Below are 24,664 nucleotides of genomic sequence, written 5' to 3'. Positions count from 1 at the left end.
AATTAAAATATGACGCAATTATAAAATAATTGAATTTCGTGATATGTATTTATACATTTTACCGTCTCACTGATGCTTTAGTTTTTCTGAACACTGAATAAAATTCTTGCTGATACTTCACGTGACTCAAAAACTACGCTAAAATTACATACGTACATATTTATATCAATTTAACGCGAAAGACCATAATAATTACGCCAATAGAGCAAAATAGAATATGTAAATAAATCTGAAACGCGTTTGATCTTTCGTACGCAATATGTCAACAGCATTTCATATATTTTGAGATTCTCCTAATCTTGCTTACCGACGGATACAATGACAAAGGTACCACACGAGGAACAATTAACAATTCAAGTTTTAAGAAAAATCAGTGCTTTATTTAGTTTAAGTAGTCTATGTATTTAATACAAAGCGTAGGTTTGATTAGCTGAAACAGAAACAAAGAACAATAACATTTAGTAACAGTATTTCGTTCAATTTGTTTAAAAAGTCGACTAATATTTCGTTAAAACCGCGTAGAGATTGATTAAAACTCCACTTGTTTCAATTCGTTGAAAAAAACAAACGCCTACTAGAAATATACTTACCATTTGGCGATAGAAATTGGTTTACAAGAATCTGATGGCCTATCGTACGAGTATCCCAACAAACATTGTTGCAAATGGGGTCGTCCGTTTCTGCAAAGCACCACGCTCGTGCATGCAGCGTTCAATCTGTGCACATCCCCGTCTTTGCACGGAACCATACTGAGACTGTGAGGAATATCATGCACCATGTTCCATGGGTTTTGCAATTGCTCCGATGCCTGTTGTTGCGTACTAGACAGTTCTTGTTGTTGTTGTTGCTCTTTATCGACATCCGATTGTGTAGCTACAGATCGTTCGTTCCAGGAATCAGGTTGAATTCTGCTCAGCCAAGGATTTCCAGGATAAGATTGCGGCGGTCCATAGGACGGTAATTGACCTGGTTGGGAAGGTTGAGCTGGTTGAGGCGGTTGAGATGGTTGCGATGGTGCGTAAGACGGTGGTTGCGCTGGTTGTGGCGATGGAATATAGGATGGTGGCGATGGCCATGTTGGTGGTTGTTGCGGTAAAGTAGCTGGTTGCGATGGTGAAGATGGCGGCTGGGTTTGTGGCGAGGTCGGTTTAGATGGCAGTGGAGGAGTTGCTGCGCCTTTGCAGTCGACGTTGTACGGGTAGTCACAGACGCCCAATATCTGAGAAGTGATAAATTATAAATAAAACAGATGGATGCGAATAGCGTAAAGAATTTAGAGTATACGTTATCGAAGGATACAGTTTAGAGAAACGCAAATAAATAGGGAAACGTATGATATCTCTTCGTAAGTATTAGGATGCATATAAAAATAAAACAACCCTTACAAACGATTAGAAAATTATTAAACCCTGTTCAATGTATATCCTCAACAATAAATAAAAATCTTCCAAAGTTCGATGTATTCTTTGTTCGTATCCAGTGTATTTTTGGGTCGTTGTTCCAGTTCATTTTGATATTCGTATTATTAGGTTTTTAATTATATTTTTAATTAGATATTCTGAAGTGATTCTATGAGTCAGATTTAGACTCTGGGCTATCTAATTCATCTCAAATTTTTTCAACGATCTTCAAACCAGAGAATCACACGGACGCCAGCAAATAATTGTTAATTCGTTATTTTCCTTGACAATTCTGGCAAATACCTCCGATAATCATTTCTCTAACAATCTGGGCCGATTATCGCGCTCTCTATGAGACTAACAGGTGTATTAATATCTATGAATGAAAGCGTATGTTTAAATATTCGTAACTGCCATCTGCTGAGGCACCTCTGTAAACGTTAAAAATTGCATATCGGTAAAATGTTTAACATGGAAGCGTGATTATCATCTGATCCGATTATTATCTTGGTTCTACGTGAAATTTCAACCCTAAATTATTCGAAGCTTATCGAGCCAAAGAGAATTTATAGCAGAAGCAAGAAAACAGAATGACGAAATAGTATGTAAGGTTAATGCCGAATTTAGTTTCAAGCAACGACATGGAGGCCTCAAGAGCGGCCTTTGACCGTGTACGGAGACCAAGTGGGAGTTCAAGTCCAGGAGACTCTCACGCTCACGTGGGCCACGCTGTTACTCTAAGATTTAAAATTCTGCAAATGCCCTAGGAATAGCTCAAGAATAAGATCCTTACGTCATTATAGACCAAATCGTGAGGGCAACCGAATTTAATGGGTTTCTTGTAAACACACACGTAGAATTCCGAGCAGTTCGTCGCACTTCTGTAACGACCATTTGGTTCTGGACAGAGTTTCGTTCCACTGGTCAGAGACGGTCCTGAAGAAAAGACAAAAGTTTGTACAATGCCAGACCGATGCGTGAACATCGATGGAATATCAAAGATGAAAAATCTTTTCGTATCTTTATATAATGTAGTTTATTTACTTCAGAAACATTGGCTCTAGTAGCGTAATTTCTAAGAAATATACAGGGTGGTTGGTAAATGGTGGTACAAGCGGAAAGGGGGTGATTCTACGCGAAAAAAGAAGTCGAAAATATAGAATAAAAATTTTTTTTTTATTTTTTCTTTTAAATTTTTCCATCGAGACAACGATGTACAGTGAGATCCGTTATAACGTACCGCACGCGTACCGAGCGAAAATTCAAAGTCGATTTTCTCGAAAACAAAGCCTCCAACGAAAAATTTTTATTCTATATTTTCGACTTCTTTTTTCGCGTAGAATCACACCCTTTCCGCTTGTACCACCAGTTACCAACCACCCTGTAGACATTGCTACAATATGATATTAATGAGTAACTACATCCTGATAAACAAATTCTTATCACTGATAAACGATCTTTGTCGATTTTTCCTATGCAACTAAAATTCACGAAATTGATATCAGGTCGAATTTTTTTTTTCATTTGTTCGAACAATGTAATTACCAATCTACGCGTCACGTCCAAATAAATAATATAATATCGAAATAAATCTAAGATCCAAGAGCGTATAATTTTAAAACTCAAGAAAATAAATATGAAACCGTTTACTTACTTGGCGTAGGCATGGGGCGATTGCCGCAATTCACGTTATAATCGTAGTCACAAACTAGGGTAATATCGTTGAAGAGTAATCCATCGGGACAGGATTGTTCGGTAACCGTGTCGTCCCAACAATTTAAATAATTGGAGCAACTCTTCGGGCTTGGAAACTGTCCCCGAGGAGCGTAACATCCAGGCGGCGGAGTTATTACCGGTATCGGGTTACTAGTTATGGGTCCTGGTAACTCGTTCGTGTCTCCAGGATTAGGAAGACTCGGATAAAGTTGCCTCGTATTCACAGTTTCCGAATCGTGCGATTCTGTGATATTCGTAGAAGGATTCTTGTTCCAAACGTTTGCACCGTTGTCCATCTTTTGTAAGTCCACGAGATCCCATGCGTTTTCTAAATCTATCCGCGTGAAACGTAAGGCCGCGGTCAATTAAACGTATGATTTTTCCAAGTATAACGAAATAGTTTGAAATTTTTAGTCTACGTGCTATACAATCCTAAAGAAATAAAATTGAAGAAATTCGCCCTATTTTTGGAAAGAGAACCGTCAAACTCAATCTCAGTATATCGATAGCAAGTTTTTAAATAAATCCTATACAAAATTCTATAAGAAAGAGTAAGAATCTATCCGTTGCATAAGAACGTCGAAGTAGCCCTCGACTACAATTGATACTAGTTTACTATCGATTTTCACGTTTCCATGATATTTGTGTATCGTTTCTATAAATTAACCAAAATATTCATATATGCATATTTATGAACAGCAGAGCCTAGTCCACTTTTTTTCAACAATTCAAACTTCGAAATAATTAAAAATTGGCATGCAACCACTGACCTTGACGTTGCTGTCGAGAGTGTTCGATGTGTCTTTCACGTAGCGTGGTCTCGGAGGATGCCGCAGCGGTTGTTCTCCTGGCGGCGTCGCAGAGACCCAGCACAAGAGACAACAATATCAAGACGAACCTCATAGTAACGTTCGATCACGAATTGACGGAGGCTCGCGAAGACAAAATACGACGATGGGTTATGGGACACCCTCCAGTTTTACGGTTGAAACTCGACTACGGTTAAACTCGCGATGATCGTCAAGGGATCGTTGGCGAACCTCGGTGTTCGAGTCCTTGCGTTCGATGTTCTGATGCTGGATGGCCTGGACCTGGTCGGTTCCAGGGCTTACATAGGGCATCCCCCACCACGGGTCCTCCTTCGTAGGGAGTAGCTTCACAGGAGCCCAATTACGCGGGCGCAGGACCCTGCGGTGGACTCTTGCTCAGGAAGTGCACGACTCTTCTCTTTACACCACTCTTGTTCCCGCTGAAATTCCCCTCCACTTTGCAGGCCACCGGGGTCGAACACGTCGCAAGGACGCGATTCGGTGCGCGTCGCTTGGATTCTTATTGGACGAGATTTAGAATGACCGGTCAGGACCGTGTATTCCCCCCGGTGATCATTCGTTTCTCTCGTCCGCGTATCGCGTGGTCGCCGAGACAATGATCTCGCGGATGGCCAGAGCGGTGGACGATCGCGTAGGATGTCAAGGTCCCTTACGAGATATACGTACTTGAAAACGATGTTCCGTAACGGTATCGTCAACAATCGTTTCTCTGTGCATTCAACTCTTTTCCTTTATTTGCTTACGGCTGTAAGGTGCGATCCGATCGTAAGGGTAATCCTTGTTCGGTCGATCGTATCGATGCTTTGGGAACCGTTGGTAGAGTCTGTGGGACGATTTTGTGGCGGATACTCTTGGTCAAAGATCGACAGATTGGAAGACGATGTTTGCGAGACAAACTAGTTCGCGCTCGTAAAATAAAACTCCTTCTTTTCACGCAGATTCGTATTTTCATCGAACTCGCGATGCAACGATCTAGCGATAAAGTGTCGCGTAAGTCTATTCGCTTTATCGAACATCTTAGATCGTCCGCGCGACATACAGATTGTCTGCTTAAAAACCCTGGAAAAGTTAATTGACAACATTGCGTCCGGTAAATTGTCAAACCGTTTTTGGAAGAAATATTCTGCGTACGGGGAAAAATTGGTTTGCCAAGCGAGCAACCGATTAGTCATAAACGTGAGCGAGACTGAAACCCGGATCAAAGTATTTCGCATAACCATCGGTACTTTGTTCGAAAGAGCAATACGTATTCCGCTCCCTACGAGAGTATCTGTAAGATCAGCAAGAAATATGTCGCGTGGTTACTTAGGAACTTCCGGTGTCCTTGTCTCTTCCAAGTTTCGAAGAATCTCGAAGAAAGTTCCCGACCGTTGAACCTGCGAATCTCGAAGTTGGAATGCAGAGGTGGATACACCATCGAGATTACCCTTCGAAAGGTTTCTCATTACCGGAATGCATTTCGATATTCGGGCAAAAGACGCGGCTTTCCTGAATGATTCGACGCTTCTACCCTGGTCCTTTCTGGTGGGATATTGCGTGAATTTTATGAGACAGGTTGCGTTGCAGCCTGGGACCAGTGTAGAGCCCATCGTCCTGTTTATTATCCGGCAATGAGGAAGATTCCACGGCCGGTCGAACGAACGAACGAAAAAAGAAACAAAGCGAATGATTCCACGTAATCCTGAAATTCAGATATTCGCGCCCGATGGCCCCTCCTTGCCAACTTTTGGCAAGAATACCGCGGGTACGTTCGTGAGTCACGCGTGACCTCGCCACTTGGCTTTCCATGCGTGCGACGATTCACATTTTACTGGAAACAGTTAAACGGCGTCGTGAGTTTTGGCCATTTTCGTAGTCCGCGTCATTCAGAAGTTCGTTACACCTACGTTTCAAATCGTTTTACGTTCTCCAACAACTATCGTTAAGGAAGATTTGCGATGGTTACGCTGCGGAGGAGGTCGATCGTTTGCCCGTGCGATTAGGGCTCGTAATACGGCATCGAACAAATAACACAGATGTGCGTGAGTATTGTTTAAGAAAATATTTTGAGTAAGAAACTATTTAAGAAAACGCTAGTGCGTTACCGTATCTATCCAAACTGATCATCGTATCGAAATTCGAACTTCGATGCATTATCATCGTCGAGTGTTGCAACAAACACGAGAGGGAAGATTACGACGTGACATTTTTCGCAATGGTAAAATAGGTAAGACGATGAAAAGATTTGGAAACTAATTACAATATTATGTTAGGATACCTGTCTAGGAGAAGCGTACGACGATTTGGTAAAATGGTCTGGAAGATCTGCGAGCAGTGACGTGCAGAGATAAAATGTGAGACACTGTGCGTATTCGTGACAAGAATTCGTTGCATGTTAAACTCGCTGAAGCTTCGTAACCTTTTGAAGTTGTGTAGGTTGCGAGAGTACAGTTTTGTGTACTAAGCAGTTCTTTAAAAATATATTTCTACCAAAAATATTACCGCAATATGCATATATATAAATAAATATATTACAATATTACAACGATGACAAAGAAATACAGTTACAGTGAATCTTTCGGACGAACAATTTGAAAGAATAAAACTTTTAACCATTTCATTCTATTCTAATTAATGAATTTATTAAATAAGTTACACACATATTTTTTAATTGATTTGAATTGATCCCATACGTTCCGTATGAATTTCTCGAATCGAAGCCTGGTGCAGGTATAATTACAAGCCGACCGTATATAATCTCTGAAAAAAAATCATTGGACACCGTAGGCGTTCGCGAGTCGAATACCCGATGCCATCTTTCCCCTGTGGAATCTTCCCTGATTCTGTGGTATGCTCGCAAAGATTCTTCCTTCTTCTAAGAAACATCTCGTTTGTTCCCGCGAAAACATATTTCTTATAATTTTTAAATTAGTCGGGTTATTGTAAAAAAATAATTTAGCTGCAACAATTTCGCATGTTAACGAACTATGCGTTTTAAAAATTTCACACGGTATCAATTACCACCATCGGGATCGAGGAGCGTGTATCAAGATATTAAAACTGGCAGTTAAACGTAATCTGACGTATATTCTAGACGCTTACATGCATATCCTATCGTTATCGTTCATCCTACAACACGATTAATCGATTCGATCTTCTTCATTTTGCCGACCAAGTATTCATCGTCGCGTTGTTTATCCTTTCTCTCCTTTTGCTTCTGTTTCGGTTAGCTTTTCGTTCGAACCGGACAGACTGTATAGGATAGCCACGGATGAGACGGGATTATCGTGAAGAACCTGTTAGCTGCTACCCAAAACGAAAGAAATAGAAGGACAAACTATGAAGAGCATGAAAAAATATGGGCGAGAATCACGGCAGATAAAGGACAAGATGCACGACGTGAAAAGACTAAATGAAGGATACAGAAGGAGGAAGGTAGAAACGAAACGAAACATCCGAAAGATTCGTAAGAATGATTAATTAATCTTATTTATTTAACACAACTACTACCCTCGGATTTTGGTATTCAAATCTTTCTGCTCTCAACTTGGCAAAGAAAAAAAAAAAAAAAGAAAAACAAGATTCATAATGTTTTAAAGTGCTTAACGTAAAATTGACGTGCACCAATTGCAATTCTTTCAATTTTTGTTTAAACTTGAAATATCTTTTAGCGTTGGAGAAATACAGTACAGAAAAAAGAAACGATCGATGTCGATATAAAAATTAAATATTTAGAAGAATAGAATTTTTGTTACAAACGTTTCTGTGGTATTTAAAAAAAAATTAAATTTCTCCGCTATCCTTAAGTACGATCGCGTGTAGAAAGAGAATCTTTGAATTAACGAGATATTGGTTTCCGTAGAAACACGTACCAGTGAGAGGGAAGAAAAATTCGTGGAATCGATGCGAAGGATCTACGAGAGAAGATACGGCTTTTAATAGAATTAATTTCGGCAGCTGATAATACGATTCGCGAACCCAGATAAGCGATTGACGATGCATGGTGTCGAATCGTACAATAAATTTGATCCAGCTAACACGGTCCTCCACTTAAGTGCAAATACGACGCCGAGGATGCAATATGTTGTGAGAGAATGCGCCTTAACACGCATACCTGAATTGCAAGCTAGCGAGGCAGTTTATTCGCGCGTCTCGTCCAGCGGAACTCATCGTGCAACGTTTCAATTTCCGTGACAGACTGTGATGGATACAGGGAGGCAGCCTTTCGAATAACCTCTTACAATCTCTGAGGTCCTATTATCGTGTCTAGGTCTTTCTTCGTTGTGCATTTCCTTTGTACGTCTTCATGCTTTGCCAAATCAAATGGACGCGCGCGCAACTGTAAATTGAAATTGCACGTCCCTTAAAGAAAGGGACTCTTTTTCGTTTCCTTAGAAGATCATTTGTCTCGCTGTTAAGAATTTCCCTATCTTAAAAACGTCACTTTTGATCGTTGACAGATAATTTTCTATAGGAAACATCTATTAAATCGACTCGTACATCTTCGCTTACTTTGTCATGTCACATCATTTTGCGCAATTACCATCATACGTCGCTTGTGCTAACTCATGCTCATGCTTCTACACTTGTATGTTTACGTATACAAATGTTATGTATACGTATACATACAAAAAGCTTGGACTTAAATTTACCCACGATATTTCTAGTAATTTATTTAAGTTGCCCATCGGGAAATATAAACAATTATACAATTGTACAAGCGGAAAGGGGGGTGATTCTACGCGAAAAAAGAAGTCGAAAATATAGAATAAAAATTTTTCGTTCGAGGCTTTGTTTTCGAGAAAATCGACTTTGAATTTTCGCTCGGTACGCGTGCACTTTATCACGTCTCGTTATAACGGATCTCACTGTAGATCGTTGTCTCGATGGAAAAATTTAAAAAAAAAAAAGAAAATTAAAAAGAAATTTTTATTCTATATTTTCGACTTCTTTTTTCTATATTTTATAACCACCCTGCATATTTCGGATACATCGAATGCAGGAAAAAGAGAGAGAGAGAGAGACGATTCGTATTCCGTTGATGCATACCGATCTTTCCATCGTTGGAAAATGCTGTTGCTGAAGGAGTTGCAGATATGCTGACAGGTACGGTCGAACTACTTTCTATTAGTTGATGAATTACAACGTGAACTACGCATGCTATATGTATGTTGTAACCGATAAGCAGTGGAAGTGATTTTTTCTCTGTATAATCGGTTAGTGCAACTGTATTGAAGTTTGAGGGAAAGTAAAATTACACTTCGATAAATACCGCTTTTCTGACGAAGATAAGGAACAGGAAGGCGAATACTTGAACTATCTCGCTCGATTTGATTTGACATGCAGATTTCATGTATTACTGGTTCTACATGTATAAAAATATCATTACGAAATAATCAAGATAGAACAATTTGAATATTAAGTTTGCATATCCTATAGTTCGCATTTATAACATTATTCATTATTTCATTATTGATTATACATTATTTAGTTATTTCAATCGACGATTTATCGAACGCAGCGCATAGTAAGTAGACCGCGGATTTTTACGCATCTATGGAAAGTTCGAAGATACAAATATGGACATAATACGCGTAATACTTAAAAATATATAAAATATTCACGATATAATAGCCGATAGAATATTTACCAGGTAAAACAATTTTCTATTCAGGTTCTGCTTTTTTAATTGCTATTCATAAAAATTAGAATTTGCATAAATATTCGCGATCCAATAACAACCTATCCGACCGTTGCAATTACATATATCGTATACCTGTTAAAAAGTAAACGAGACATTATACGAAACCATGGATCATAAATAATTAAAAAACTATAAGTAATACTTATAATAAAACGGAAGATAAACCGAAATTTATACATACGTATTTCCTTTGTTTGCCATTCGAAGCACGGTCGTCTTAACGATTCTCGGAGTGGCTCTGGAAACGCAATCTGCAATCGAGGCATGCTCCTTCTTCCGTTCGATGTTTGTCCAGCGGCAATTACTGAAATTTCAGGCAGTCATTCGGCACGATTGCGCGCAAGTACTCGGTATCTTTTTTCCACTATTTGTTTCGCCCTCGCCGACGCTGTACCCGGTCGAACGACTATTCTCCGGACGAAATAACATCTCGTAGAGGGTGGTCCGCCTACTTCAACGTCGTTGTTCGAGTCCCGACGAGGGACACTCCGATGAATTTGAACAAGCATTACGGTATCCGGTCGCGAGTTGTGCATTTTCATTGCTCGTGCCTTCCTCCTCCAGTACTTTGAAAGATTTCAGGCATTCGTGAAACCTTTGGTTTCGGAGGGAGGCATAAAAACGAAGAACATGCGTAGAGTTAGGTTCGTGTTAGACTCGACAAAGGGCGTCGATATTAATTCCTTTATGGTCACGTCTTCCAGTGAATAACGACTGGTCACGATACCGACAGTTTCAATAGGCGCAGTTAAGAGATCTACAGAAAAAATACGAGCAAGGTTCGAAGAAGGACTCGTCGATAAATATAAATAAGAGTTGGTCAAGTTGGCGGAATAAATTTACAGGGACCCAAGTTATTTTTATCGGGGCAAGAAACACTGCTTTTTTCTGCTATTTTTCTGTTAGGATCGAGCGGAGAAATTCGCACCTCTCTGACGAGCGACTCGTTGCCTCTTTTAAATACTCGCGCACCGAGCTACCTCTTGTAATCGACTAACACGATGTACAGAGAAAACGAGATCCTTGCCTTCTTTGAAGCATCGTAAACGTTCTCTGTATTCTTTCTACGCTCTTGTTCCACGGGAAATTACTGTAAACCAGCATTGCCGATGTTGATGCTACCTTCGCGTTCCTCCTTCCCACTCAGCCGGCGAGCTTAACCAATTTGGCGATACGCCCGTGTTTTTTAACTCCTGCGCGTGGATAATGGTGTTTCTGTTCAATCGTCGATCTTAAGTTTTATTTGTTTATCGATCCGATCTCATTATTCTCCGATTGATTTAATTTGTACGGCGAATAAAAATGGGTGCGGCTAATAGCGAGAATTCCTTGCATCGGAACAAAGGAACGAAGTAGAATACTTTCTTAATGAAAAGATATATCGACGAGGAAGGTACAATTTCCTCTGTTTCGCAATTTAGCGTTACAAAATAGTTAGAAAGATGCCGAGTTGTATACGCACGAAATTACCGAGAAATTTATCACTTCTGAGAAAATAAACTCCCTCTATGCAGGGTTACATTCCTGCGTTGCACCGCGTAGGTATGTACTCGCTTGCGGTTTCACCCGGGATGTTCTTACAATAGCGCGCACAAGGTGAAAGATCCTTCCTGCAGATGACTTTATATACCGAGTTATTCCTTATATACCTCGCTTTGACCGTATCCTCGTCTACCTTCGCGCTTTTCAAACTATCGTCACGCGCTTCTGTACCGTTACTGTACCCGTATTGCGCAACGCTGCATATCTAATGTGTAATATGTTCTACTGAAGTGGAATTCATATCGTATGAAACACCGAACGAAGGATAAAAAATGTGCAAAATCGTAATTGTAGGTTGAACTGCAAAATGAAAAGCTGATCTTAATTTAAAAGCTATGAGAAAGAAAAATGTATCTTAATTATGTTAGAGATAATTTTATAAGTTGCAAATGGAAGAATTGCGCCTTGAGTTTAAAGAAGTTTTCGTAAAAATGCATGATCGTCGATGCATGCGTGTTTGAGAGTCGGCGGGACGGGATTTCCCGCGAGTTCGGTTAGGCGATCTAACGATACGAGTACATTTTTGGGAAGAAAGAGATGGAGCAACGATAAAACAATTAAAAGGAGTTAAAGGACTAGCAGGATGAGACTTGCCGCAGGAGGGTCCGGCAACGGAGAAAAATAAAAGATGAGAGCAGAAAATAAGAAAAGAGAAGAAGTGGTGGACTCGAACTCGTCAAGGACCAGAGGTCCTTGCTCTCCGGGTCATAGCGAGCCACAGACTCACAACACTTTCTGCACATCGGGCTAACCCAGAGGCTCTCAAATTTATCCTATTTTCAAACATTTTTTATCTCGCAACGAATTTACACGTAACAAACGTAACAAAGAATCGAACCGTTTATAGAGCTAAACAGAGATTCAGTATTTTCTGTATCCTTCGTTTAATTTTAATTCTTTTACTATTCGAGAGTATGATGTTAGCAGCCTTTAATTCGTAATTTTATATCAGTGAGAAATTATTATTTTACAAATTACATTTTTTGATTCCTTATTTAAAAGGTTTAAAGTTCGAAATTTACACGCAAAAGCGCGAGAAATATCTGTCATTACATACTTCTTCGTTTTATTTGTCGTTAGCGTCAGCGATATATTTTCCATCCCTTTCAAGATTTGTAACGATCTCGATTTCGCTAGCCTGTCATAAATGAGAGATGCGAACCAAATCCGATCTATACTCGATTAATTAAAACGTCTTCTTAATATGACGATCTTAAATCCTCTACTTCTTAACCGACCGGTTGAGATAACAAGGCGCCTCTCCATTAATCTGTCAACGCGTGCAGAAGCTTGTAATGAAGTCGAAGATAAGGTGTCATCACCGTCTGTTTTATCATAATTTTCTCGACAGGATCTTTTTCCACAGTCAACTCACTTACGTATGTACGCTATCGAAGGTTTTGAAAAAATAAGCATTTTAGAATCTTCGGGTATTTTCTTGCAATAATTTCTTTTATTCGTTTTATATATTCCGATTTCGAATACGAAAGGTTTGATGATTAAACACGATACTTTAAGTTTAGAAAAAAAGCCTCCAAATACCCGTAAAATTAAATTGCATTTCTTAAAATTAAGTAACCTAATTCGAATTGTTATGGTTTTCTACGATTTGAAGCTATATAGATAATTGCAGATATTGGAACATAACGTGCTACTTGATATATTAATTGTACGTATGGTTATAAAAAGAGATTAGATGCGGTGAAAATTGAAAGGAAATGTAGCGCAAATGTTCGCCTGGGAATCTGTGACCGGTTCGACACCATACAATTGAGAGTTGCCTACCTCTAAGGCGCGTGAGAAGCTAACATAAAACCTCGTAGGAATGTTAACTAATTTAGCAAATACAAAGTAAATAGCGAATCAACGAAGCAACAAAGTTTCAGGATTTGTATCTCCACTTACTAAAATAAATTTCTTGACCGATAGAAAGCAACAAGGCATCTGAATTTCTATCTATGTTCACCAAAATGAACCTTTCGAAACGAAAGATCGAAAAGACAGTCCAATTTTATTTTATTACACATATCTAACAAAAATCATCTTCCATTATTCGATAATATCATTCCTTTGTGCTTCGATACGACGCACAGTATAGCTTATTCGAATATTAAATATGCTCGTGGGTTGTGAATCAATTGATAACGCGATTAATTAACGAGCGTAGCGAATTATTGTTACACTCGAGATGGAGGGTAGAAAGGGGTTATAAAGGTTCACTGCGAGAGACTTTCGAAACTCGACAAGCATTGTTTTATTCTTCAGTGTCTCGTTTCCTCTTGTGACCATTCTCACCAAGCATCGCGATAATATTCGTCTGGTAACAAGCCGTCCTCGGTTCCTCCTGTTTTGTTACATAAGGGAACAAGGTGAGAATCCTTCTTAAACTCTATGCTGAGCTTTAAGTGTTCCTTCTTCCGGGAAGTATATTCGGCTCCTTACGAAATCTCCTCCTTCCTTTTTTTTTCTTTTTCCTTTCCATGCAGATTCGCCGATTGAAACGTTCGATTCTGTGAGAGAGTGCAAGATATCCTTGACGATAATCGTCACTTTCGCGCGTGACATCAACATTCGTTGTCATTGACACTTTTAATACTCTTCAATTACACCATATTATATTCCCAGCAGTTTTTAATCTTTGATTTACTTTACGCTCAACTACGTTTAACTACCGTACGTTGTAATATGTTTTTAGTCTAGAAATATATACAACGATTACGTTTCAATGGATTTAACGATGGTTATAAATCTTTCGTTTGCACGATGATAGCGAAAGCGTTGAAAAGGGGCGATCGCTCAAGCCACATATTTATATACTTACTTTCTAAATACTGTTAATAATAATGTATCTTATATTTGAAAGATATACGAGAAAAACGCGATAAGTCGATGCTCGTTGATTTTTCTTATTTTTATGTTATTTGATGGCTAGAAGAGAGTACACTTTAATTCTTTCGTTTTCATAAATCCAGTGGAATGTTGCTTTCATTTATTTCTAAATCTAGTAGAACGTGGAGTGAAGATTTTAAAAATGATAGACTACAGATAAGTGTAAGTTTAATTTGTAAACAATTCCTCTACGAATCGCTTATTTGCCTATTATTTGCTTATTATTAAATAACATAGGAGCGAAAGGAATTAGAATTTTGCTTTCGCAAAACGTTAAGTCGAACTCTTTCGTTGTTCTAAAATTCTATGTCTCGCCGAAGAAACGTAAAATAGTGTACCGGAGAAATCTCTTCGAGCTTGTGCAAATATTTAAAATCGAATATTTAGCGCAACGCGTTGTTCGCGAGGTTTGCAAAATTGCCACGGAATGAGTTGGAAAGGAGTGAAAGGAATGAGAGAGCAGAGACAAAATTCCGAGAATACTTTGTTATTCATTCGCGTGGAATTAATAATATGTAATTCTAAACACTGTGTATGTCTAACACGATCTACTTACAATTATTTGCACAGTAGACCTCTTACAAATGTAGAATAACTATAAAAGACTGTTTTGAAATTGTGTAAAAGCGACCGCTTTAACTAAGAAATTAAACGGATTATAGAAAGTTTTTCTTTCTTCGTTTTGCTACTCTTAATAAATGAATGGGAACGATGTAAAGTAGAACGAATTTCCCGATTCATGTTAAAATATGCTATAATTATAGTATTACGACGTACTTGACCAGTATTCTCTCTTTTCAAACGGAATAACATGAAATTAGAAATTTATTTATTAACATTACAATCATAATTGTATTCGTTCCACTTCACAAGATTATAATATAATTACCATGTATTTATATTACCTGTGTAATTTATTTAAGTTACATGTAATTCGTTTAATTCGATAGTTTTGGTAAATTTCATCAAAAATTTTATTTTATTTTATCGAATTTCGTGATCATGCAAAGGTACTATATCGAATGATATGAAATTAAATATACTTGAATATTACAATAAATACAACGTGCCAATACTTATTGTAGCCACTGTATATACTCGTCATAAGATAAAAGATAATTTAATCGCACAAATTAATCGTCGAGGTATGCGATAAACTGTTATCGCGAATCGTACATAGTCGTTCTGATCAAACTGCTTTTAATTTCCTTCATATTGCGTACCGTTTATCCACTTCCGTCTGAACACAACGAGCGCGGCAACAAGCAGTTACACGTGAGAAGAAATAAACGATGAACGCCAGTGAATTTCATCCTGTGACCAAGTGTGTTTCACTACTATTTTCACCGAGTTATCGCGTGAAACGGCTCCGACCGGTGAAAGAAACCGTGAAGGTCTTCTTTTGAGACTGTTGAAATGCAAATTAAACAACGCTACTTGTATTAAGACCGTCTGTCACAGAATTGGCCAAGAGGTTCGGCCAAGCGCAATCCCTGCTTATTTAGATCAGTTTCTTTTTTCTTTTTTTACTATAGTTCGCTACCGCAGGCAACAAGGAAAAATCATTAGTCAGGATTTCGCCGTGACACCGAATAATCTGCATTTTATATCGACTAACATCCATTCTTCGCTTTTGCAACAGCGAAGAACGACCTGTTTCGTTAGCTGCCGCTATAAACCGCTTTTAATCTTGCATAACGACCAATCTGGAAGATATTAGATCGAAGATCATCTCGATATCCGCTCGGTGAATGCCTTCTTCGTTCTTATTCCGTAGATCTTTCGTGATCTCTCCGTCCCTGCTATTACAGAGATATTTGACTCGGTATTGTTCGATTTTCTAGTAACAGAATCGTTAAATCTCGTTGAGATTTCGAGGTAGAGGAAATGGGAACTCTTCAATGACATATTATACGATGATACACTTGCGATGTTTATATTTTGAAATCGTCATCGGACAGGATTCAAGGAATTCAAAATGGTGTAAGTTCTGCGAAGGATCAAGGATACAGCGTGTTTCGTAAGATCGATCTATGTACGCACGTTTAATCGATCGTTTTGTCGAATCAATTTTTCCGTTAGGTGGACGGAGCGACGCGATGAGAAAATTGTTGTGGCGGATGGCATAGAAAGCAGGAAGAATTTCTGCGTGTTTAGTCGCGAAAAGGAAAAGAAAACGGGAGTGAAACAGGATCGTGTATAATAGAGAGAACTGCAATTTAGTCAACGTCGTAGCGAAGCATCCGAGCGTGAAGAATCGCTCGATAAATTCAATTACTTCGTTGCTAAATCACGGACAATAGAATCGAAATCAGAGATCTGCGTCCGATTTCAGCTGCGTACGAACCGATCGTACTAATCGCGGGAAATCAAAACGTAAAACGGAATTGATATTCAGGGTCGTTCGTCCGAATGCGGATTTTGTTTCATTCATCGATTAGTTGATTTAATACTGTCTAATACGTTTTATAATTCAGATATGAATCATTGGTTTCTTTCGAAATCAGCGCAAGGCTATGTATTTGTTTTCATCTTTTGTAACGGTATGTGACTTGGAAGTTGCGTACATATGCATGGCATCCATATAATTCTATTGACGTATAAATATCTTATTTCCTTCCATATCGTAAATCTAAATTTACACAAATAAATTTAATTTGTATCAATTTTGAGCGAATGTCAGCATTAAGCAAAGATAGAAACGCAGAAAAAAAAATATCTGACTTGTTTCATTTAACGTTTATCGCGTCCGAGTCTCCCCTAACGAAACACAAACTTATCGAAGATATAATATTAATATATTCAATAATTTGGTAAAAAGTATAGGAAAATATCTTTCGTTCGATAACGTGAGGTTTTTTCTCGAATCGAATAGAGAAACTAGTCTCGCAATTCCCTCGATTAATTCCATAAATAACTCTGTATTTATTCTAATTACCGCAATAATTTTACCCGATGCTATCCAACTTCATCGTCCCGATGAAATGCCGCGCAAGCAAAAAGCGGCACGAAGGACAACGTTCTCACCGCGAGAGTGATCAACGACACGACGTTTTGATTTCCGATAATCCGAACGATCTATCCCGAAGTATCATCGATCGAGAGGATACCGAGTGCGCGACGGAGTTCTCGATAGAAGAAACCAGGTGTGTTCTCCAGGGAGGCCTTCCTATGCCGCAGAGATCGGACCTACCGGAAGAGTGGGGAGCTCATATAAGACACGAAGCCAAACGCCTCTCCCAGTGACCAGTCTCGACACGAAAACTCATCAGCCGAGCTTCTTCGGTTCCTATAAGAATCACTTCACGCTTCTAGCCCCACCTTTGGATGGTTCCAGTCGCCGGATTGAAATTCCAGTAGATTCGAGTTAATCGAATTGGTCTTTCCCAAGGCCGAACACACTACGAGTCACAATGGTATCGTCGTCGCAGATTCTCTCGTTATTTTTGCTGTTCCTGGCTGCGCACGGTGAGTCTCTATATTTACTTTTCGTTTTACTTTTTTTACTCTTCTCCTTCTTCTTCTTCTTCTGCTTCATTCTCCTCCTTCATCCACGTTCCTCCACGAGTGTTCCTCCTGCATCTTCCGTCCCGTACCGTTGCACCTTCTGGTCTCTTCTTTCTTATTGTCTTCTTCCCACGTTGTCTTCCCCGAGGATGTAACCGTAAACGTTAACCACGATTTTGTTTTATCGCGTCGTTAAAGGAAGAGAAAGGAAGAGCGGTCACGATCGTCTGTATAAATTAAGTGACTTTACTGTCCGTACGGCGAACGCGACTCACCGCGTCGTGAACAATATCCACGCGATAAACGCTTTGAGTGCTGTTTACATTCGTCTTGCCGGTCAGTCGATGTTCCATTATCACGTGCTAATACGGGTAAAAAGAGCTGCCGGGTTGTAGAGGTTCGTCGATTTTTTATTAATCGATTAAACGGTAGTGGCAGCTCGAGCGCGAATACAGGCCGCGAGTGCAAGTGAAAACGGACTTTCTGTGATCAGACGAGCGCGTTTCTCGCGGCCGCTGGATCTAAAAAGTGTGCGCATCGGCCTACTTTCGCGGCAACGATTCTTCCGATTGCTCTCGCGCTTAATGGCGATGTCTAACACCGCGTCACCTCGTCCATCTTCTTCTCCGTCGAAATCAACGGCGATTCGATTAAATATCCCTTTGGTAATCGCTGTGCATCGAGCGCGTCTCGCTTTCGCGTTAAGTTCGCGTAGAAACGAGCGGCAATTAATCGAACTGCAATTAATTAATAGCGTGTGGTGATTAACTTGTTCGTTACCGTACATCGAATCGCCGATTGTCTTCTTCGTGAGAAAATTTGTTCGACATCGAAACTCAACAAGTTCTCGTTAAGCTCGTTGACGAAATTTGATAAAAGATGGGCAAATTTTATACGAAAGAGGAGAAACGAAAATTGCGTTAGAAGAAGTACAGAATCGTATTTGTCATTTTCTATTGTCATTTGTCAAACCTCGAAGAGGATTGTGAAATAACGTTGGTTAACTCACGACCGTTTGCAACTAATTGCTGTTTCTCTGGATTGTCGGTTCTTCTATGCTTCAACCCTATTTTGTTGCACAATATCCGTTATCATTTAATATGGTATTCATAACTCTGAGAAGTGCCCCTCTTCTAATAATTATTACACGGGTCTTCATAAGACAATGACGAGCGTTCATCGGGTTTCACACATCTTGAGAACTTTCTCCCGTGTCTCGGGAGTGAAAATATGAAAGTAGCTCAGCCGACAGATTATACACACACACACACACACTCTCTCTTTCTCTCTCTCTCCTTTTTTTCTCTTTCGAATATTTTGCATCTGTAGATCGCAAAGCGACCGATTAATCTCTCGTTTAAAATTTCTACCACGATCAAACGGTATCAACGTATCGCCGATCAGAGGAATAAATTATTCTTTCATCGTTTTAACAAACGTACAAGATAATCGTTGTAATGATAATGAAGCGACGATGTCGATAAGCTTAGGAATGAAAGACTTCTCGTATGAAGTAACAAAATGTCACTCGCGTATCTAGTCTCTTTAGTTGCGAAACACGGGTAAAAGTACTTCCTGTTTCATAATTCTTCCTAAATAAACACTTGATCACTATTTGAACGCGTAATTGTCAAACACCTTTCGATGCTTTCACCTGATGCCAAAAATACCACTCTTCGATTACGATTTCCCTACGTAACTCGATTCTTCTAATGAAATAAACATGCGCGAGTACAACTTTAGCATACGATGAAACGATGCATCATTTTCTCAAATATTACCGTTCAAATAAGTTTCTATTAGCATCAGATTACTTTCTATGAAACGTACATACCGTGAATAGAAACTTTCATTTCATTTTCATACCATTCATCATCTTCGTCGTTGTTTTCATTCTCGAACGACGCGTTTCAAAATCTAAAATCTCTTTCCTTCTTATCGATGCAGTTTTAAACTCCGCCTGGGGTTTAGGAGATTAATCCGCGAACCTACAACGTTTCGTTTAAACTTTGTCGCGTACAGCGTTGAGATGTACTTCCAGTATATAAGAACATTCGTGACTTCGTATCATTGCCATTTATCAAGGATTAATTTAAAACCTGTGATTTTACGGACAGGGATCACTTGACCAATAATTATATCGATTTTAACAATCATCGGTAGCACAAACTTTCCGACGACTAATTTCAGTCTGCGATAAAATATTAATAAATAAAGGATTATTTATGGAAAAATGATAAGGTAGATGGTGCTGGTCGATACGGTTCGATTATTATAAAATCAAAATAGGCTCGCTCTATTATGCGTAGCAAAGCCAAAATAGTTTTAATCCGAAATCTAACGAGGCCACGCATCTCCAGGGGGTTAATCTCGTATCGATCTCTCTTCGATTCACAACGACTCTTTACGTAAGAGCCTCAACTTTCTATCATGGCGTACAATTTTATTATAGAAATTATTTTCAAGCCGAACAACAGTCTAATTATTTATTCATTCCGGACGATTTCCGCTATCATTTCCTTTGCGGCCGACTGGAATGGCAGGACAAGAATTCTCGAATAATAGAACCATCCACCTGCGTATTTTCTCGGGAACTAAGCGCGAATACGTCGTTCTATACGCTCACGATATGGTTACCTGGACCCGGAAGCTTTAATACAATCTGAAGAAAAAACTGCTATTATTCGGTTGATTAGTGGGAAAACTGTGAAACGAGAAGGAGAAACGTCGTTCGAGCAACGTAACCTCGAGACGAGGAAAAAGAAGCAAATTATACGGGTGGAAAAGAAGTAAAAGGAGGCTGCTTGGAAGCAAGCCAGAAAAAGGCTGGAAAAATCGTTGTAGCGAAACGGCTAATACGCGTGACATTAATCACACACATTCCATACATTTTTACATAATTTTACGTACAAACAACGCCGACAAATTTGTCGAGGAATATCGGTAAACATGAATTCTACCGATAGAAAAATAGATATAGTGGGTGCGACACGAACGAAAATATGCAAAGTATGACACACGTAATATTCGACGAGTAAGAGAAATCTCTGCTTACGTTCTATCTATTTACCTGTACTCGTAGAATTCATAATTTACATGAACGTCGGCAGTCTATTGGTCGGCTCGTATTCCTTTAAAGAGTTGTACGATGGAAAAAAGGTGAAAGCAAGGAAAGTACGGGAAGAAAAAAGTCATTTAACGTTTCAAAAATTCGGCCACACGGATTAATTTCCGTTGACAATGATCGCATTAAACACCGATCTGATAAAAACTGTACCCGAAGAAAGCGATCGCTTCGAAACGTATCCATCGAGCGAATAATACGAAATACTCGACACGAAGGGAAAAGGGGCGAGGAAAAAGACAAAGAAAAAGGCGTGCCATGGACGAAGAAGAAGAAAAGGGAAGTGGCTCGTATCTCGTAAACGGTGTACGGATCGTGGAACGCTTATTACGCGAGTTGACTTTTCACGTGGAACGTTGCACTTTACGGAAGGAACGTGAAAAGGTGGGGCCCCGTGACTATCGCGTACGACCATTTGCTCGCGTGTAACTCTTTACCGGTCACGGGAAGGCCGTCAATGTTCGTTTATTTCCACGATCAGGAAGAAACACGGTGAAACGTCCAGTAGTGACATTTACTCTTTCTGTAGAGTTTGCCGTCTGTCCAGTAGTACTGGTTCGGTATGCGCCAGAATTTTCCGCCTAACCAAACCTGTTCGATTTTTCATCTACCGGTTAGCCTGTCCTTGCTTGAAGATATGCGCGAGCATGGGAGGGAAAAAATTGAAGCGTAGACGGAATCTCGTCGATTCGCCTTTGAACACGCTGGAATGGATTTAAAACACGGTTTTCTGGGTAAAGAAATATGGTTTTCTAATCGGTGGAAAGTCGATTTCGGTAGGAGTAATGGGGTACTTACTGGGAAAGTATATAAGCGCGTACATCAAGCTTACGGTCCGTGCATCGATTTAGAGAATTCGCATGAAAAAGAGTACAGACAGACCTTTCTCTTTGAATATCTCGCACGATGCATAGACCGATGTTGCCTTTGCGTTTACTGTTAGTCACGGACGTGCATATGTTAAAACAGTTACGCATGACTAATACTGCGCCGTTTCTCGACGAACACGGGACGACACCTTGCAACTCGACGTGTTCGGTTTATCTCGACAACCGTTTCAACACTTCGAGAACCGTACGCTCCGACGACATTGCCTGAATTGCCGCGTATTTTTGGAGCCATTTACATTTCGATTCGATCGTACGTTTATCGAATTATGTAGGTGCCATTTTCTTCCGCGATCTTCCTCCGTCTTTCACGCAACTTGAATATTCCAGCATCCCAGAACCTCGCATGGTTTTCCGCGAAAAACTTCTCGATATAATTTTTACGTCGACCAGAGGGTTTAATATCGAAACGAACTTCCCGAGCAGCATTTGATGCTGTAATATTCTTCAATGTAATATTCCATTAAAATCAACGAGCATATTTAAAGATACTTCTGATAACGTTTTTTAGCATGATATGCTTGAAAACAATTTCTCCGATGATACTAAGCAAAATTTATTATTTTATTAAATTCTTTAAAAATCTATCCAATATAGCGATAGCATTTATAGCATTCATTGCTTTTCTTACTGTTTTATTTAACGGTAGTTAACATTTTTATAGAATACCGTATGACGTGTGTAATACGCGAATTCGCGTCTCTCGTCGCCAACAGGTGAGAAATGAAAGACGCGAAATCGCGGCTCCAATCCGCAAAGCGTTGATCGATCCTCGTCTACATAGTAGATCGAGAGTGAAAAGTAAAGAAAGCTCGACCATAAACGTTCTTGAAATATGTGTCGATGATTATGAAAGTGGCCTGAAGGAAGAATCTAAAAAAAGAAAATTGGTTTTATCGTTTATTTTCCGTTGAGTCTATTAACACTACAAGAATCTGAAATCATGTTTGCGAAGTAGTAGAAACCGTTAGATCGCGAGAGTCGGTTGTTGCGTCGTTAAACGCAGTTCAGCTCGTGCGTTAAACGCGAAACTTGAAAAATATCTCGCAAAAATATGTATATGACTTAGACCACTTTCATAACCATCGGCACATATAATACGTATTAAGAGCGACGAACGAGTATAAAATTTATGGATGCATTTTCGACTGTAGAAAGCGACTATGAAACAGCTACGAAAGTGGAACGTTAAAAAAGAAGATAGCTAAACGGGAGAAGAGATTCGTAGTTCGTAAGAACAGGCCATAGAAGATCGCACGTGTTATCTATGGAATGTAAACAATTAGGAGTTTCACAGTTGTACGTTGACTTCGATTCTTATAGTTAAACGCAAACTAGCGGCCTACTGCGACCACTTACTTCTTTACAAGGAGTCGTAAAGGAAGGGAAAGTATCTCGGTTCCACGACACTAATAAGAGTCTCTGTTACATAACCAGGCTGCCTAACCAGGGATGTGTCCACCTACAAAGTCAACAGGCGACTGTATCTTAGCGTTTCTCTGTAGAACGTTTTTGCTAATAATTTTTACGTATCTGCTATTTACGTTAACTTATCGCTAACGATAGGATGTTAAACTCATCAAATTATAAATTATATAGTCTCGACAAATTTTTCCAAATTCTCGCTATTTTAGAAGATCGTATGCAACGTTCGAGATAAATTATAATCCCGTCAGATTTTATAATCTATATCAAATATTTATTTTTAAGTATCTTTTTGTTCCTTTTATCGTTCTTCGCTTCGTTTCTCGGCCAAATCCTGAAGATTTTCGACCATGCTAAAAGTAGATGCTGGAACGCTAATGATTTCTGACATGAAAACTCATTTCTCGTCGGTGGCGACTCGATTCTTCTACCACGGTGCATTGTTCGCGCTCTATTGTACTCGCAGGCAACAACATTCGACATAATCGTCCAGAACAGCGGTTCTTAATCTGCGGTCCGCCGACGTATACCTTATTATTCGAATAAAAGATATTTGACAAAAGTATGTGTATTTATTTATTTATGTTAGATCTCTTTCTCAACGTTTTAAATATACATATTCGAGGCACGTCACGGATTTGAATTTTCAATTAAGTATCGGGGATCCATGGCGGCAGACAATTATTTAAAAGAGATCCATGGTAAACGAAAGATCGATTCTTTACGCGTGATTCTTAGAAGAAACGTGAAGAAACAAGGCTAAACAAAGCTAAATGCGATATAACTTTCCACACATGACGTCGCTCATTGACGAGGTTTGGCTGTGTTTCACCAAATTCTCGTCTCGTCGTCGCTATTGACGACAGCCGTGTTTAAAGCGTTAAGAACCACTGTCCCAGAGCATTCTAGACTCGATAGAGTATTCTAGAGCTCCGAATGGCGGCGAAGCGTTCCATTTGGAAAGGCGCGCAGGATACTCGAAGGTGCGCTGCGCGCTCGCTTTTCCTCGGCCGTGCAATCTCTGTTATACGAGTTGCTCTTCCAGTTACTACGAAATTAATAGAAAATTTATCGAGCCACGGGACGAATATTTATCACTAGAAATCTCTTATCCTGAAAAATGTATTATCTCGTCCTTTTTGCGATTTAATTCTGATGTACGAAGCGTGAGTGTAGGGTAGAACAGGAAGGAGCCATAAATATCGCTTCAAACGGCCTGATATTTTAAAACACCTGGAAATTCCCTGCCTGCGTCGTAATTCATGGTCCATAACAAGATGCTAGAAGAATCATTCTCTTCCGTGCCTTGCAGCCGCGCGTGTATCCTTGACATTCAACTGACCGTTCTGGAACAGTCTCCAAATTCGATCGTTCCATTCCTGCATCCTGAAACTGGTTTAAGCGTATCCTCTAATCCATTATCATAATCGGGCCGATTATCGAAATTTTATTCCAATCGCCGCATCGTTACGTTCTTCCTCCGTTCCTTCTACATCGCGAAAAAAAGAAACAGACGTTGCTTTTTAATTGTCCGTCTAAATCAAGCGGATCGAAACGAAAACGAAACGAAGGTAAAAGACGAGAATTAGTTTAGTTACAACGCTACATGGAGGCATTTTCACACCGTTGTTTCGTTTTTCTGCTTTTTGGTTTCTCTGTTG

The 24,664-nt window shown here is 39.5% G+C and overlaps 2 protein-coding genes across 2 annotated transcripts in view; one reads left to right on the top strand and one right to left on the bottom strand.

The window, feature by feature from the left end:
* The window catches only part of LOC138179860 (peritrophin-1), a 32,969-nt gene that overhangs the window by 1,575 nt on the left and 6,730 nt on the right, over positions 1-24,664 (top strand). The window contains exon 2 of the mRNA XM_069113059.1: positions 17,150-17,528. Within this exon, the coding sequence (XP_068969160.1) occupies positions 17,474-17,528 (55 nt within the window). The 5' untranslated portion in view covers positions 17,150-17,473. The remainder of the gene's footprint in view (positions 1-17,149; positions 17,529-24,664) is intronic.
* On the bottom strand, positions 427-4,237 carry LOC138179809 (uncharacterized). Its single transcript, XM_069112952.1, has 5 exons — positions 4,157-4,237; positions 3,055-3,412; positions 2,194-2,336; positions 591-1,219; positions 427-430 (listed from the first exon to the last, which is right to left on the bottom strand). The coding sequence occupies exons 1-5, from the start codon at positions 4,235-4,237 to the stop codon at positions 427-429; spliced, it is 1,215 nt and encodes a 404-aa protein (XP_068969053.1).

Source organism: Bombus flavifrons, chromosome 5 (genome assembly GCF_040668555.2).
Source record: "Bombus flavifrons isolate JBK064 chromosome 5, iyBomFlav1_principal, whole genome shotgun sequence".
Lineage (NCBI taxonomy): Eukaryota > Metazoa > Arthropoda > Insecta > Hymenoptera > Apidae > Bombus > Bombus flavifrons.
Note: the sequence above shows the minus strand (reverse complement) of the source record. Positions and strands in the feature narration are given on the sequence as shown.

Bases quoted from the DNA above. Each gene is read 5' to 3' on its own strand.
- LOC138179809 (XM_069112952.1), bottom strand. From the start codon at position 4,237: ATGCCCTATGTAAGCCCTGGAACCGACCAGGTCCAGGCCATCCAGCAT. The intron at 3,413-4,156 runs GTTCGCCAACGA...GACTTACAAAAG, and splicing joins GCAAGGACTCGAACACCGAG to ATGGACAACGGTGCAAACGT. The intron at 1,220-2,193 runs GTAAGGATCTTA...ATCACTTCTCAG, and splicing joins ACGATTTGGTCTATAATGAC to ATATTGGGCGTCTGTGACTA.